We start from the raw sequence: 14,452 nt of genomic DNA, 5'->3' as shown, positions 1-14,452 counted from the left end.
ACACTACATGAGCACGCTCTCCCCAAATGATGGGAAATTGTCTTCTTTCAAATGTTTTTTGCAAAGCCAGCAGACTTTTTGATCTGTAGATGTTTGAGCGAGAGGATTGCCATCTCTCTGCCCCGTGCACTATCGTTTGAATTTCACTGAGAAAAGCTGAAACTGTCTCGCTCGCGTAGCCACATTTTTAACAGCAGGAACTCGGCGTTTACAGCCAACCTGTTTACCTCAAAATTTTTAGCGGTGAGCCACAGACCAAGCCCAACAGCTCCAACAATTCCACTGCAACTACTCCAGAAATTACATATTCTAGTTCTAATCTGCTGTTTTTTCATTATGGTTCTGTCACAGCCATTTCTGCTTCTAAGTGCTATAAATCCAGCCTGCCTCCCTGCTACACTGTAGCACTCATCCACACACAACAATGCAGACACTCAACATGTTTCCCAATGCCCATTTTGCACCAATAAACCACTGGTCCCGTAATCATCACTCATCACTTCTAGTGTCAACATGCAGCAATTTACTATTTAGCTGTGGACAAATTCTCTTTTCTATGAATTTACTGTTGAGCCATGAGAGAAGGCTGACATTGACATCTCTAGCAATGACTCTAAATTCAAGGCCAACATATGATGATCACAATACTTAATGTACCAGGTGAGATTAGAAACCATTGCTTGCAGTTCATACCTTCCCCTCAGATCATAACTGTTTGAGTTATAGGAAGAATTGAATTTTTTAAGGTCGAAGATCATTCTGACCAAAGAGTCAGATAGAAGCTGTTGGTGATTTTTTTAATAAGTGTAAACTCTTTTTCTGTTGCAAAAAAAGAGCAAAGACAGTAGGCTGCTGAGTCATGTTGGCAGCCCTACCCTTAAAAAATAGTGCATTCATAGCACGTGTGTCAAACTCAAGGCCCGCGGACTGGATCCGGCCCGCAAGCTAATTTCATATGGCTATGATTAATGGCCCACCAATAGATAATGCTCCCACCACCTATACTACAAATCCCATTATGCACTGTGAGAGCTGCCACGCAGGTCAAGACCTGTGCACTAACCCCTTTTCCCGTGTTGCCAGTGACACATTGATCAGTGATCAGTGGATAAAAACATCAGCACTTTTTACAGCAACATTTAAGCTGCCTGACCCCCAAAAATGGCCAAATGAAAAGCAGACTTTGAAAACAGGCAAGGCAGAGGACCTGTTCACTGACATCAGAGGTAAACTGTGTGTCTCGTTTCCTCACCTGTGACGTGTGTGGAAAGAGTTAAATTGTGGGATGGATGTGGGAGAAGATGCAGAGGTACACCTGCACAGGTGAGCAGACAGCGCATCAACACTGCATCACGCAACAGGAAACACTGTGCAGCAAAGTCCTGAAGACACAACATGTCCCGAGCACCGAAACACAGACAGTGAAGTTTATAAGAGGAAAAGGTTGAAATCAGCGCAGGTTCAGTCTGTCTGGAGGAAACAGCTTCTGGTTTATCACACAGGTGAGATGAGCTGCTGAGGAAGTCTGTCAGTTCATGGAAAGAAAGAAAGAAATGGAATAAGAGAGGAAACTTGTTTCCTCTTTCTGGACTTTATGCTGATACCACACCAAGAAAGAAATTTCAAATTTTCATTAGCTTGAAATGTTCCCATTTTCCCTGATGTTATTTTTGAAGAAAAATATATTTTATTTAATGTGTTGAGGAAAAAAGTTGCTGTATTATGGCCATTCAAATTCATACTGCTGATTATAATATTTTAGACTGTTCAATAAAGGTTATCCTGTTTGGCCTGTGACTCAGACTGTTTTCAATTTTGGCCCATCCTGTGATTGAGTTTGACACCCTTGCTGTATAAGAATGGCACAATAAATAAGAATACATAAAAATATAACAATAATATGAAAAAATAAGAGATATCAAGAAAATGATAAAAATAGAAGAAAATAATAATATATTAAAAATATATATCATACAGAAAAAAAGGTTTTATGGCTGTAGCGGGAGACAGCAGGTAGTTTGAAACAATATTGCAGAAAAAACAAGAGAGCATTTGTGCAGTGAGCAGGCACTGGGGCCAGTGTAGGTTTGTGTGCACAGTATGTGTGTGTGTGTGTGTGTGTGTCTGGGATGTGTTGGGCAGGAACTGTTTCCTGTATCGTTCCTTTGAGCAGCAGGGTTGTAAGTATCTACCGCTGACTTTACTGTGTTGTGAAGGATGTGGGAGGCATTGCTCATGATGGCTTTCAGTTTTGTCAGCATTGTGTCCTCAGCCACCACCTTCATAGTGGCAGGCTTTGAGCCGACAGCAGACTCAGGCTTCCTGATGAGTTTGTTTAGTCCGTTTTATCTGTCCTGCGCGGGCCATTCAGTCCCTGTACAACCACAGTGAGAGCTTGGTCCGTATAGCCGGTAATAAGTCGGATTCGTTTCCTGTGGGTGTTGGACTCCGTCAGGGCTGCCCTTTGTCACCGATTCTGTTCATAATTTTTATGGACAGAATTTCTAGGCGTAGCCAGGTGGCGGAAGGCTTCTTCCTTGGTGGCCTCAGAGTCTCATCTCTGCTTTTTGCAGATGATGCGGTTCTGTTGGCTTCATCACGGGGGGGCCTCCAGCTCGCAGTGGAACGGTTCGCAGCCGAGTGTGAAGCGGCTGGCATGAGAATCAGCACCTCTAAGTCTGAGGCCATGGTCCTCAGCCGGAAAAGGGTGGAGTGCCCTCTCCGGCTCAGGAACGAGTTCTTGCCTCAAGTGGAGGAGTTTAAGTATCTCGGGGTCTTGTTCACGAGTGATGGGCGAAGGGAACGGGAGATCGACAGGCGGATCGGGGCTGCTTCTGCAGTGATGCGGACGCTGCACCGGTCCGTCGTGGTGAAGAGGGAGCTTAGCGTAAAAGCGAAGCTCTCGATTTACCGGTCGATCTACGTTCCTACCCTCACCTATGGTCACGAGCTTTGGGTAGTGACCGAAAGAATAAGATCGCGAATACAAGCGGCAGAAATGAGTTTCCTTCGAAGGGTGGCTGGCCTCTCCCTTAGAGATAAGGTGAGGAGTGCGGCCATCCGGGAGGGACTCAGAGTAGAGCCGCTGCTCCTCCACATCGAAAGGAGCCAGTTGAGGTGGCTCGGGCATCTGATTAGGTTGCCTCCTGGCCGCCTCCTGGGTGAGGTGTTCCGGGCATGTCCCACCGGGAAGAGGCCCCGTGGTAGACCCAGGACACGCTGGAGAGATTATGTATCTCGGCTGGCCTGGGAACGCCTTGGGGTCCCTCCGGATGAGCTGGAGGAGGTGGCTGGGGAGAGGGAAGCTTGGGCTTCTCTGCTTAGGCTTCTGCCCCCGCGACCCGGCCCAGGATAAGCGGAAGAAAATGGATGGATGGATGGATATCTGTCCTGCATGTGTGAAGTTAATATGTTGCATGTTTACTGGCAGAGAGACAGACCTGTCTCCCTGCCTCTGAGCAGGCGACACAATAACAGCATCTAGAAAAGGCCTGAAGTCGGCTGTTGTCCTCGCCAGTGGGATGGCTGGATTTGCTTACTCTGTGCTGTGACACCTCACGTGAATATGGTAATAAATGTCTTCAGTGTAGCATTTCTAATGTAAATTATACTGTCTAGTGGAGAGTTAATACTACACAAGGGTCAGATGCTAAGGACCCACTAAAATGATTCATTGTCTGCCTGTCAGAGTTTTGTGGAGACAATCCCCGCAGCCTCCTTTAATTCCACCTTACTCTGCACTCTCCACATCGCCCCGGTCATGTTAAAAAACTAACAAAACATCTGATTCAGTGCTGCAAGGAGGACTGCAAATACTGTTCCCTTCAAAATCTACCCCGTCTGCACCATTCTACTGGGTGACTCTGTGATGACTGTAAAAACTGCAGTAATCATATCACAGGGTGTCCCACCTCTGAAGCTGAGCAGACTGCTGAATAGACTTTGAAACCATGAGAGTGCAGGGATGAGAACATAATTCAAATGTGTTATTTCTTTCCCATAAGCACCACAGTGCTCTATCTGCTGTATACTGTAGTATGTTAAACTTTGATTGATACAATGTGTGTTAAAACTAAGGCCAGAGGAACAATTTAGATTCAAATCTCTGTAATAACCTTAGTAATCTGCTTAATATGACACTTTTGAATTAACGTTATAATGTTTATCTGAGCCTGTTAACCTGAATCCACCCAAAGCTGAGACATGTCATTTTCCAGAGCCCGTACTCCAGTTTGGTCAAAGGTGCCGCCACCTAAATGTGTCCTTTGGATCCATGCATTGAATTTATGGTAGCAGTTAGACAGGTCTCCCCCCCCAGCTTGTAACAAAGTGACCCCTTGGAGTCACAGGCACCAGGTAAGCAGCATTTTCAAATCGTAATGGGACACGAAGCGTTCTCCTGGCAGACAAACATATGATGTACTCCTCACCACACCTCCAGCCTCCTGAAGCAGACAGTGTAGCTCTTTAAATGAGAACGTTCCCTCAGCATCTCATATTGAAGCTGCCAGCAAAGAGCAGCTTGTGTGTATGTTTGAGACATCAGTGTAACAATACGGAACAGCAGTACTTGATGCACCAGGATTAGGATGCAGTGAATAGACGGATGGTGTTTGTGTAGTTTGAAATGCAGACAAACACATCAGTCTTTTCATTATAAAGTCTGCTAACAGCGAGATCCTCCTGCAGCTCCAGCGTGTTTCCTGGTTCCATCGTGGCATGTCGCTCCTGTTCTGTACCATCTCATTTTGCTGCCAGCACACTTCCTTAAAGGCTTTCCTGGAAAGTGCGCTCTTCTTTTCACCTCGTCTTTCATTTTCCTCTTGTGTAAAAGTGCATGTGCCATGGTTCCTAATGTGGACAAACATCATTGCCAACTGTTATGATTGTCCTGCTCTTCTGAAGCTGAATCGGGGCAGTAGCATACCTGCTTAAACATCTAGTTTGTGTCAGGAATGAGCAATCATTAATAATCATTATAATAATGTCAGTCCTTTGTAGCCTTGAGTACATTATTCAGTGAGTTGAGAAGCTTTTCCTCTCTCTGGTTGGGGGCTGCAGAGGCCCTGTGTTCAGATCAGTTGTTTCTCTAACCATCTCTTTCCTGCTCTCGCTTCTCTTCCAGTGCCATGAATCAGCCCGGACAACAACTGCTACCCACATAGAGGTCACTTTGCCTCTCTTTCTATTTGCTTTGGTCCAGAGGATGCTGGGAATGTGTCGCGGGCGCAGGAAGTTCCTGGCAGCCTCCCTTGCCCTGCTCTTCATCCCAGCTCTTACCTGGCTTTACCTGTCAGTCGGGAGCTTTCAAGGTGAGGAACTATTAAAGACAGGCAACTGAAAAGATGATACATTGCTGTCCTGGTCCATCTCAACAAGTTAGGAAATCAGTGTAATTCACAAAGGTCAGCTTTCATGTATTCTGCATTCATTACACACAAAGTGAAACTCTTCAAGGCTTTTTTGGTTCAGTTTTGATGATTATGGCCTACAGCTTATCAAAATGAGAAATCTGGTATTTTAAATTATTAAGATATTTAATTTGAACTTGAGGAAATTACTGTTCAAACCGTATAAATACCATGTATCAGTACCTGCAACCATCATCATGGAGAAAACTGCGACGTGACCGCTGTCCAAGCGACAATCATCGACACCCTCATAGGGAGAGTAAACCAGAGGGTCACTGCTGAAAGAGCTCTGCAGAGTGCTCTAGAGCAGCCAGTCAATGCACAGCTGATTGAAGGGAAAGCTGAGGTAGGAAAGGGTGCACACACAATAGTGATGACTACCTTGAGGGGATTGTCAAGAAAAGTGGATTCATGACACATCACAGTAAAAAATTAAGAGCTGAGGATCTGGCAGAGACTGGGTGCTTGGTGGCTCCTTAAATCCTGCAGGCTGATGAGACCTGATGGAAAGCAGGTGAGCTTCATTGCCCAGGCGGAGTCTGGGAGGGGGAGCGGCCAAGAACCACCTGGACTCGGGAAAAGAACTGCAGCAACCCACAAGGACCATGACACAAACAGTCTGGGTGTGCGTTTTTAGTTCACTGTGTAGTTCATAAAGCGTTAGCGTTAGCACTGGACAGAGTGTATACTGGGGCTATGAGCATGCTGGTGAATTCCCAGGGTAAATAAAATAATCTGCATCTAACAGTCAGACTCGAACAGTAACTGTAAGCTAGCATAGAGTTCCTGCATCATTTCCTGTTGATGTAAATGTGCAAGTACAGGGATCCTCAAATCCAGGCCTCGAGAGCCCCTGTCCTGCAGCTTTTAGATGTGTCTCTGCTTCAACACACCTGAGTCAAATATAGAAGTCATTAGCAGCACTCTGGAGAACTTGACTGCATACTGAGGAGGTAATTCAGCCATTTGATTCAGGTGTATTGGATCAGGGACACATGTAAAACCTGCAGGACACCGGACCTCGATCCCTGGAGTTTGACACCCGTGCACAAGGACCACCGTGGGGTTGACACACAGAGCTGTATTTCTGTTGACACGGAATGATGAGAGCATCCAGGGAGTGGTGAGTGAATGGGAGTCGCACCTGGAAAAACAAGCAAAGTAACACAAAAAAGGACCATTTTGGATCCGGATTGGCCAATGTGTGCTACTGCAACTTTGCAGTCTGTATTGTAAATCATTTTTTTGATTGACTTTAGGAAAGACTGTAATAAATTGAGACCGAAGTTTTCTGATTTTCAAGAGTTGTAAGCCATAATCATCCAAGTTCAAACAACAAAGCTTGAAATGTTTAATCTCCCGTGTAATGGATCTACAACATATGAAAGTTAATCTTTTTGAATGAAGTTACAGAAACAAAATAAACTTCTTTGAAGATGCTTTAAAGTGACAGAAGGACAAAGGGGACATATATATATATATATATATATATATATATATATATATATATATATATATATATATATATGTATATATATATACACTGCTCAAAAAAATAAAGGGAACACTCAAATAACACATCCTAGATCTGAATGAATGAAATATTCTCATTGAATATTTTGTTCTGTACAAAGTTGAATGTGCTGACAACAAAATCACACAAAAATCATCAATGGAAATCAAATTTATTAACCAATGTTGGCCTGGATTTGGAGTCACACAAAATTAAAGTAGAAAAACACACTACAAGCTGATCCAACTTTGATGTAATGTCTTTAAAACAAGTCAAAATGAGGCTCAGTATTATGTGTGGCCTCCATGTCCCTGTATCATCTCCCTACAATGCCTGGGCATGCTCCTGATGAGGTGGTGGATGGTCTCCTCCCAGACCTGGACTAAAGCATCCGCCAACTCCTGGACAGTCTGTGGTGCAACGTGAGGTTGGTGGATGGAGCGAGACATGATGTCCCAGATGTGCTCAATCGGATTCAGGTCTGGGGAACAGGCGGGCCAGTCCATAGCTTCAATGCCTTCATCTTGCAGGAACTGCTGACACACTCCAGCCACACGAGGTCTAGCATTGTCCTGCATTAGGAGGAACCCAGGGCCAACCGAACCAGGATATGGTCTCACAAGGGGTCTGAGGATCCCATCTCGGTACCTAATGGCAGTCATGCTACCTCTGGCGAGCACATGGAGGGCTGTGCAGCCCTCCAAAGAAATGCCACCCCACACCATTACTGACCCACTGCCAAACCGGTCATGCTGAAGGATGTTGCAGGCAGCAGATCGCTCTCCACGGCGTGTCCAGACTCTGTCACGTCTGTCACATGTGCTCAGTGTGAACCTGCTTTCATCTGTGAAGAGCACAGGGCGCCAGTGGCAAATTTGCCAATCCTGGTGTTCTCTGGCAAATGCCAAGCTTCCTGCACGGTGTTTGGCTGTGAGCACAACCCCCATCTGTGGACGTTGGGCCCTCAACCATCTTCATGGAGTCGATTTCTAACCGTTTGTGCAGACACATGCACATTTGGCCTGCTGGAGGTCATTTTGCAGGGCTCTGGCAGTGCTCGTCCTGTTCCTCCTTGCACAAAGGCGGCGGTAGCGGTCCTGACAGACACAGCAAACCTTCTTGCCACAGCTCGCATTGATGTGCCATCCTGGATGAGCTGCACTACCTGAGCCACTTGTGTGGGTTGTAGAGTCCGTCTCATGCTACCACGAGTGTGAAAGCACCACCAACATTAAAAGTGACCAGAACATCAGCCAGAAAGCATAGGTACTGTGAAGTGGTCTGTGGTCCCCACCTGCAGAACCACTCCTTTATTGAGGGTGTCTTGCTAAATACTAATAATTTCCACCTGTTGTCTATTCCATTTGCACAACAGCATGTGCAAGGGTTAGGGTTAGGGTTAGGATGTCATTATAAGTGACTATATTGTACGATCAAGGCTGGTATTCCAAGATCAAATTCAGTATATTTACAACAAAGGCAGTATTCAACCAACACATTGAAAATTCTAATGAGACAGTAAACATTTTAAGCATAAAAATTCAATGAAAGTTAGAGTTCTAAAATTAAACTAAGAATTCAGAGGTTAAAATCAGAATTCTGATGACGCAACCAGTTTTCTAAAATGACAAAGAAATAGAACTGTGAGAACAACGTCAGAATTCTACCAACACATTGAGAATTCTAAGCTCAAAGGCAGTATTCAAAGATCATAGTCAGAACTGTGAGAACAATGTCTTAATTCTAGAAGCACACTGAGAATTCTAATATCAAAGCTAGTATTAAAGAAAGATCAAATTAAGAATTGTCACAACAAAGGAAGAATTCTACCAACACATTGAGAATTCCAAGCTTGTAAGAATTCTAAGAATTGTCAGAACAAAGGAAGAATTCTACCAACACATTGAGATTTCAAAGATCAAAGCCAGTATACAAAGATCAAATTCAGAATTGTGAGAACAAAGTCAGAATTCTACCAACACATTGAGAGTTGGTAGATCAAGCCAGATATAACTATATGATTTCATTGTATGTGACTGTATGGTGTCATTATAAGCGACTATATGCTGTCATTATATGTGACTTTATGGTGATTTATAAATGACTATATGATGTCATCACATGTGACTAAATTATGTAATTATAATGTGATTATATGTGACCATTTGATGTCATTATGTGTGATTATATATAACTATATGACGTTGTCACAGGCTGGCTCACGGCCCGTAACAACAAATGAGGGGAGGCAAAGTTATAGGCCAATCAGATTAGTTTTATTGAAAAGTAAAGAAATCAAAAAGAAAGATAAATATGGGATGTGAATATGTCAGTATGTCCTGTGTATGCAGTGTATGAGTGATTGGACATGTATGTGGAAATCTGAATGAATATTGCAGAACAAAAGATAAACCAAGGTTACCTGAAGGAGCAGAGAGGGGAGAATGATTAGTAGAGCCCTGCTTAAATTAGTGAGCCCAGGTGGCTCCAATTACTCAAGGCTCTAAAGTAAGTTCAGTAAATGTGGTTCAGACAGTTGTGCTGTTTCTTTGCTTTGTTCAGTGCAATATCCAGTTTTTTCTGCTGCTACTTTTTACACTTTAACTGGTTGTTATTGTTATAATCTACTGCAGTTAATCTTATTCACAAATTTAGGTTTCAGTACTTCCAGCTCTCACCGTGGGTTTTCGGCAGGAAATGCTTTTTTCTAACCATCGTTATGACTTTTTCTGTTGCCTATGTTGTGCTACAGAAGCTGTTCACGCGTCAAATCCTTCAGCATTTTCAGGACTGTTGTGCTATTTTTGTTTTTGTAAATGTTATAATTTTTTTTTAAATATTTGAGTTTTTATGATTTTTCTTTAAATGAATGGAGACAGCTTCAAATTGTCTTCAAAGCTACCCTACTTTGAGAGTTCACTTCATCAACATGCTTTTAGCTAGAAAAGAGAATCAAACTTTGAAGACTTAAACTGTGAAGGTATTCAGTGTTTTGATATCTTTTACAGTTTTAAATCAGTGACAGGTTAAGTTTCATGTAAGAGCATTTCTGAGATTCCAGGGCTTCATTGAGCTTCTTGTCTCCCCACACATTTTATACTAATATAACATAACAGCTCTTTTGGAGTTTCCTAAACCCAGAGGACTCCAGGAGCATGAAGAAAACCATTCTTTGATTGGTTAAGATCTAAAGCAAACTGTTTGGGAAGAACTCATAGCACTAACCACCTGACTACTATCAGTCTATAGTAAAATGTTGGCAATGTTGGTATTGATTATGGTTTTCAGTGACTAATCCAAGGAGAATTAGGTATACAGAAGTACCTAAATAAGACTAACACCTGATATTATGGCCACAGCCCACTTTTAAGCACAATGATCAAAATACAGCTGAGTCAACACTCGAGTAGCTTTAGCACAAGTCTCTGAACTCTTCACATACTCTGAAGAAGGTTGGGGTCTGGAGAATCTAAGAATCTAAACAAAGCACACTTAAAACTTAAGCAGGTGCTTCTGTAATGAGTGTGAAAACAGGAGTACTCAGAACAGTCTGTGAAGCGACTCTGTATCTCTATGTCTATTACGTGGTCCACTAGGACACAGATCACCAAACAAAACAGAAAACAACAACGTTATGTCATCATAACACTGATCATGGTTGAGTAACAGTTATGAAGCACTGAACAGTATACCTGCAGTGGCTGGGTTGAACTCTGTTCTGATGATCATTTTCATCACAACCACAATAATGCCTCAGCATAGATGAGGTATTATTATTGTTGTTCTCCAGTTACTTGGCACCCAACAAACAAATGAATTAAAAGAAAAAACACTTGTTAACATTATAGTAGGAATACATTTGATTATCTACAGGCATATCATGTGTAATACCTTATTGGGGAGATCAGTTTAAAGTGTTGCCAGAAAGGGGAAACTCTTACCTGTTATCACACACAAACTGGTAAAACTCCAACACAAACATTAACACAGACATTTTGTGGGGATCCATTGGTCTTTGTATATGTTGATATAATATCATGCCAACACTCGAACCAGTACCTGAACCAGTACCTGGCTGCATGCCAAAGTATCCTTGGCCAAGATACCGAACCCCAAGTTGCTCTCTGACACAAGCAGTAAAAAAGCACTTAGCTTAGTTTCATATGGAAGTGCTTGGTTGAATGTAAACATGTTGTATAAGTGCTCTGAGTGTCATGATCCTGGGCCGGTGGCCTTCATGTTTATGCTACGATCCAGTATTTTGGATTAAAGATTTAAGTTATGGTTAAACTCCTCATCTGAGTCCTGCATTGGGGTCCTCTGCCTCGCTTGCAGCCAAAACCTGACACTGAGTGCTCAGTTAGAGTAGAAAAGTGTTCTGAACTAGTCCATTTAATGGGTCTTCATTGCTGTCTTTTTGCTAACTCTGTAAATCTTTAGGAAGACTACAGGATTAGGTTGATTCCAGTCACTAATCCTAGATTTAATTGAAAATAGCAAAAAGAGCACATACAATGCAAAATGACAAATTTAATTTATTTATTATTAAAACATATTTGCTCATTTTGAATTTGACACCAACAAGATGTTGGACAAGGCAACAGAGGCAATAGTTGCATATTGGCTTGTGAATCATTTCACACTTGACAAGGTTAATCAGTAATATGGTTGGGTAAATAAAGAGCATCCCAGAGAAGGTGAATCTCTTAAAGTAAAGACTGGGGGGGGGGGGGGGGGGGGGGGCACATTTCTCAGAGTATTATTTGAAAGACTGAGAATGTTTGGGGGATGAAAATATTCAAAGAAACCAGAGATCTGTATCAAAGGCACAATGCTGAAATCCAATATTGAATAGTCTTCAGGAGGCACTGCTTGATAACAGGTAATTCTGCAGTGGGCATGGGCTCAAGAACACTTCTGAAAACCATCGTCAATGAACTCCGTTTGCCAATAATAATAATAAAACTTTCTCAAGTCATTTTAGATGGACTGAGGCACAGTGGAGGAGAGGGACCTTCCAGTTTATTACCGTGCAGCCAGGATGCTGAATGTTTTAAGTGTTCCAGGTTTTGGCACATCATGCTACCTCCCACATGACGCGTTGGGTTTTTTTTCTTCCTCGGAAATGTTATAGATAATTCCAAACAACACTATGGCAGAACGCAGGTCTTAAACTGGCCTGCCAGACTTGCCACATTCAGAAAATTATGTAATGAAAAATATGAAAAAGGAGGTCTTAAGCAGTTGCCATCCTACATCAAGCAAGAATGGAAACATTTCTAAACTATATCAATTAATGTCCTTATTTCATAAAAACTTGTTTAAAAAGCAAATGTGATGCCTACAAGTCAGTCTCCATTTTTTTGGAAAAGCGGTTGAAATACTATTGATCACATGTTAAAACATTTTAGTCAGATTAAATTAGATTAATAGTAAAGATAAAAGTTGGAACACTGTCATTAACAACACTTTCAGTGTATGCCGTGCCTCTAATATGAAACATTCAGGCTTGTCCCAGAAAGTGTGAAGAAACAAATTTCCTGTAGACAAAGTCACCCCCCCCCCCCCCGACTTTCTTCCTGAGGTGGTATATTAATGAATTACTGAGGCCTGTCCAAAGTTGATTACTTCCTCCAGACAACATTGTCCAGAAGTTCTTGGAGTCATTTTAATGACTTTGACTCACAGGATTGAAATGCTGCAGTAGTGCCATTATTAATTATGATTAAACTGACAATTTTGACTTGAGGTCACAGTCACTGGAGAGTGTATGTGCATATACACTCCCATAATGCAATAGTCACCAAGGTCTGCAAAGTAATTACTAGATTTGGCAGTAAATTCCTGGCAGTGGGAGCAGTTGCTGGAAGTGTGAGCTGTGAAAGGACCTGGCTGCAGGGAGTGTCGGCTGTAGGTGAAACCTGGATGTGTGAGACAGAAACAATGTGCTACTACTGGCTCAGGCTCTTACACTCAGTCCAGTTCAATTCATTTCACATGGTTTTATTGGCATCCTCATATTCATAGTGTTGCCAAAGCAGTGCGTGAGTGCTGTCAGTAACTTAGACAATACCCAGGAGCAAAGTGCTTTCTTTTGTTTTTGCAGCTGTCTCTGCTGCTGAGAGCACTCAGTCTGTGTTCATGTTGCTGCAGAGGTTGTTTTGGTGTTCTTTCTGTTTAAAAATATTTAATTTTTGTGTTCAAATAACTTGTAAATTATTTACATTTGCATTTTGTTGCCTTTGTCCAGCAGTGATGTGGCTCTTGTTCTCAATGAAGCCAGAATTTTAAGAATCATTTTTGGTATTTAATCGACGGTAGAACTTCTCCCTGCAGACATTATTAGTTGCTGTTTTCTGGTGTTTATGCTTAAAAAAAAGACAAAATTTGGGTTCCTTTAGTTAAAGGCTTAAAAATATCTTAAAATAAAAACAATTAAGTAACATCTTTAAAATTTCTTACATTGGAGGCTTTATTCCCAAAGGTGGTCATGAATGTACGAGGGTCTTCACCTGCTCCCGTTTCTCTGACTCTGCCTTCAAGCTGAGTGGTGCTGAGCTCAGGCTCAGATAACTCAGCAAACTGCTCCCAGAGCTTCTGGTGATGAATACTGCTCACAACCTGCTTGGTTCAGTAGAACTTTCTGGGCTGCATGCGGTTCTTACAGCATTCAAGAAAACTGTGTCACAGTTTGCAATGTGGTAGGAGTGGGTGCATTGAATGCACTTGAGAAGAGGGCATCTGATCAAGATCAGGTCTAGCTGGCGCCAGTGCTTTGGGGAAACTTCAGGAAACTCCAGGAAACTTTGAGCTGTGGCTTGGAGTCAAAGTATGTGTTGGTGACACAGAGGGAGTGAAAGCTGCATAGACCATTGTCACTGATCTTCCCGGCTCCAATGTACCCGATGCAGCTAGGCAAATTTGAAAATAAAATACAGAATATATAAATAAAATGTAAGACATATATAACTAAATTACAACATAAATAAATAAAAACATTATAAATCAAACACAAATAATAAATGAATAAATAGAAAGGTAATGCCAGTTATCTTGACCAATAATACTAAGAAGAAATAGTACCCACATATTTAGACCAAATACATTTGCTCACAGTTTAGTGCACTGCACATACTGAAAGATCCTGTACATGTATTTAGAATTTATATTCAATTAATTGCAGTCAGTAACTCAATCCAACAACATTATAATGAGATGTGGGCCCATTACAGCCCAGAGCAAACAGAAAACAGGTTCAGCTTCAGACTGAATCACGATTATTCAGACTAACAAATGCTGATTATACTGGCAGGGCTGCTGTGTTTGAACTTCAGATGGTTGAACAGGTTGGTCGTGTTACTGGGTGGTAGACACCACTGTGAGCAAATCTGTCTTATGTGTTTATTACCTTGCAGTCACGTCCTGGTGTTTTATATGCGGTGCCGGCTGATAGAAACAAATAAAATGACTTTTCCCTCCTGAGTCCTCGCTCTTTTGGTCAGATTTTTTTTCAGATGCAATCTCCCTC

General features: G+C 42.2%; 1 protein-coding gene across 2 annotated transcripts in view; it reads left to right on the top strand.

The window, feature by feature from the left end:
* large1 (LARGE xylosyl- and glucuronyltransferase 1) overlaps positions 1-14,452 on the top strand; it is a 136,059-nt gene that overhangs the window by 20,716 nt on the left and 100,891 nt on the right. For both annotated transcript variants that reach the window (XM_030725285.1, XM_030725287.1), the window contains exon 2: positions 5,126-5,312. In XM_030725285.1, the coding sequence (XP_030581145.1) occupies positions 5,207-5,312 (106 nt within the window). In that variant the 5' untranslated portion in view covers positions 5,126-5,206. The remainder of the gene's footprint in view (positions 1-5,125; positions 5,313-14,452) is intronic.

The sequence above is a fragment of the Archocentrus centrarchus genome, unplaced genomic scaffold (assembly GCF_007364275.1).
Source record: "Archocentrus centrarchus isolate MPI-CPG fArcCen1 unplaced genomic scaffold, fArcCen1 scaffold_52_ctg1, whole genome shotgun sequence".
Classification (NCBI taxonomy): domain Eukaryota; kingdom Metazoa; phylum Chordata; class Actinopteri; order Cichliformes; family Cichlidae; genus Archocentrus; species Archocentrus centrarchus.
Note: the sequence above shows the minus strand (reverse complement) of the source record. Positions and strands in the feature narration are given on the sequence as shown.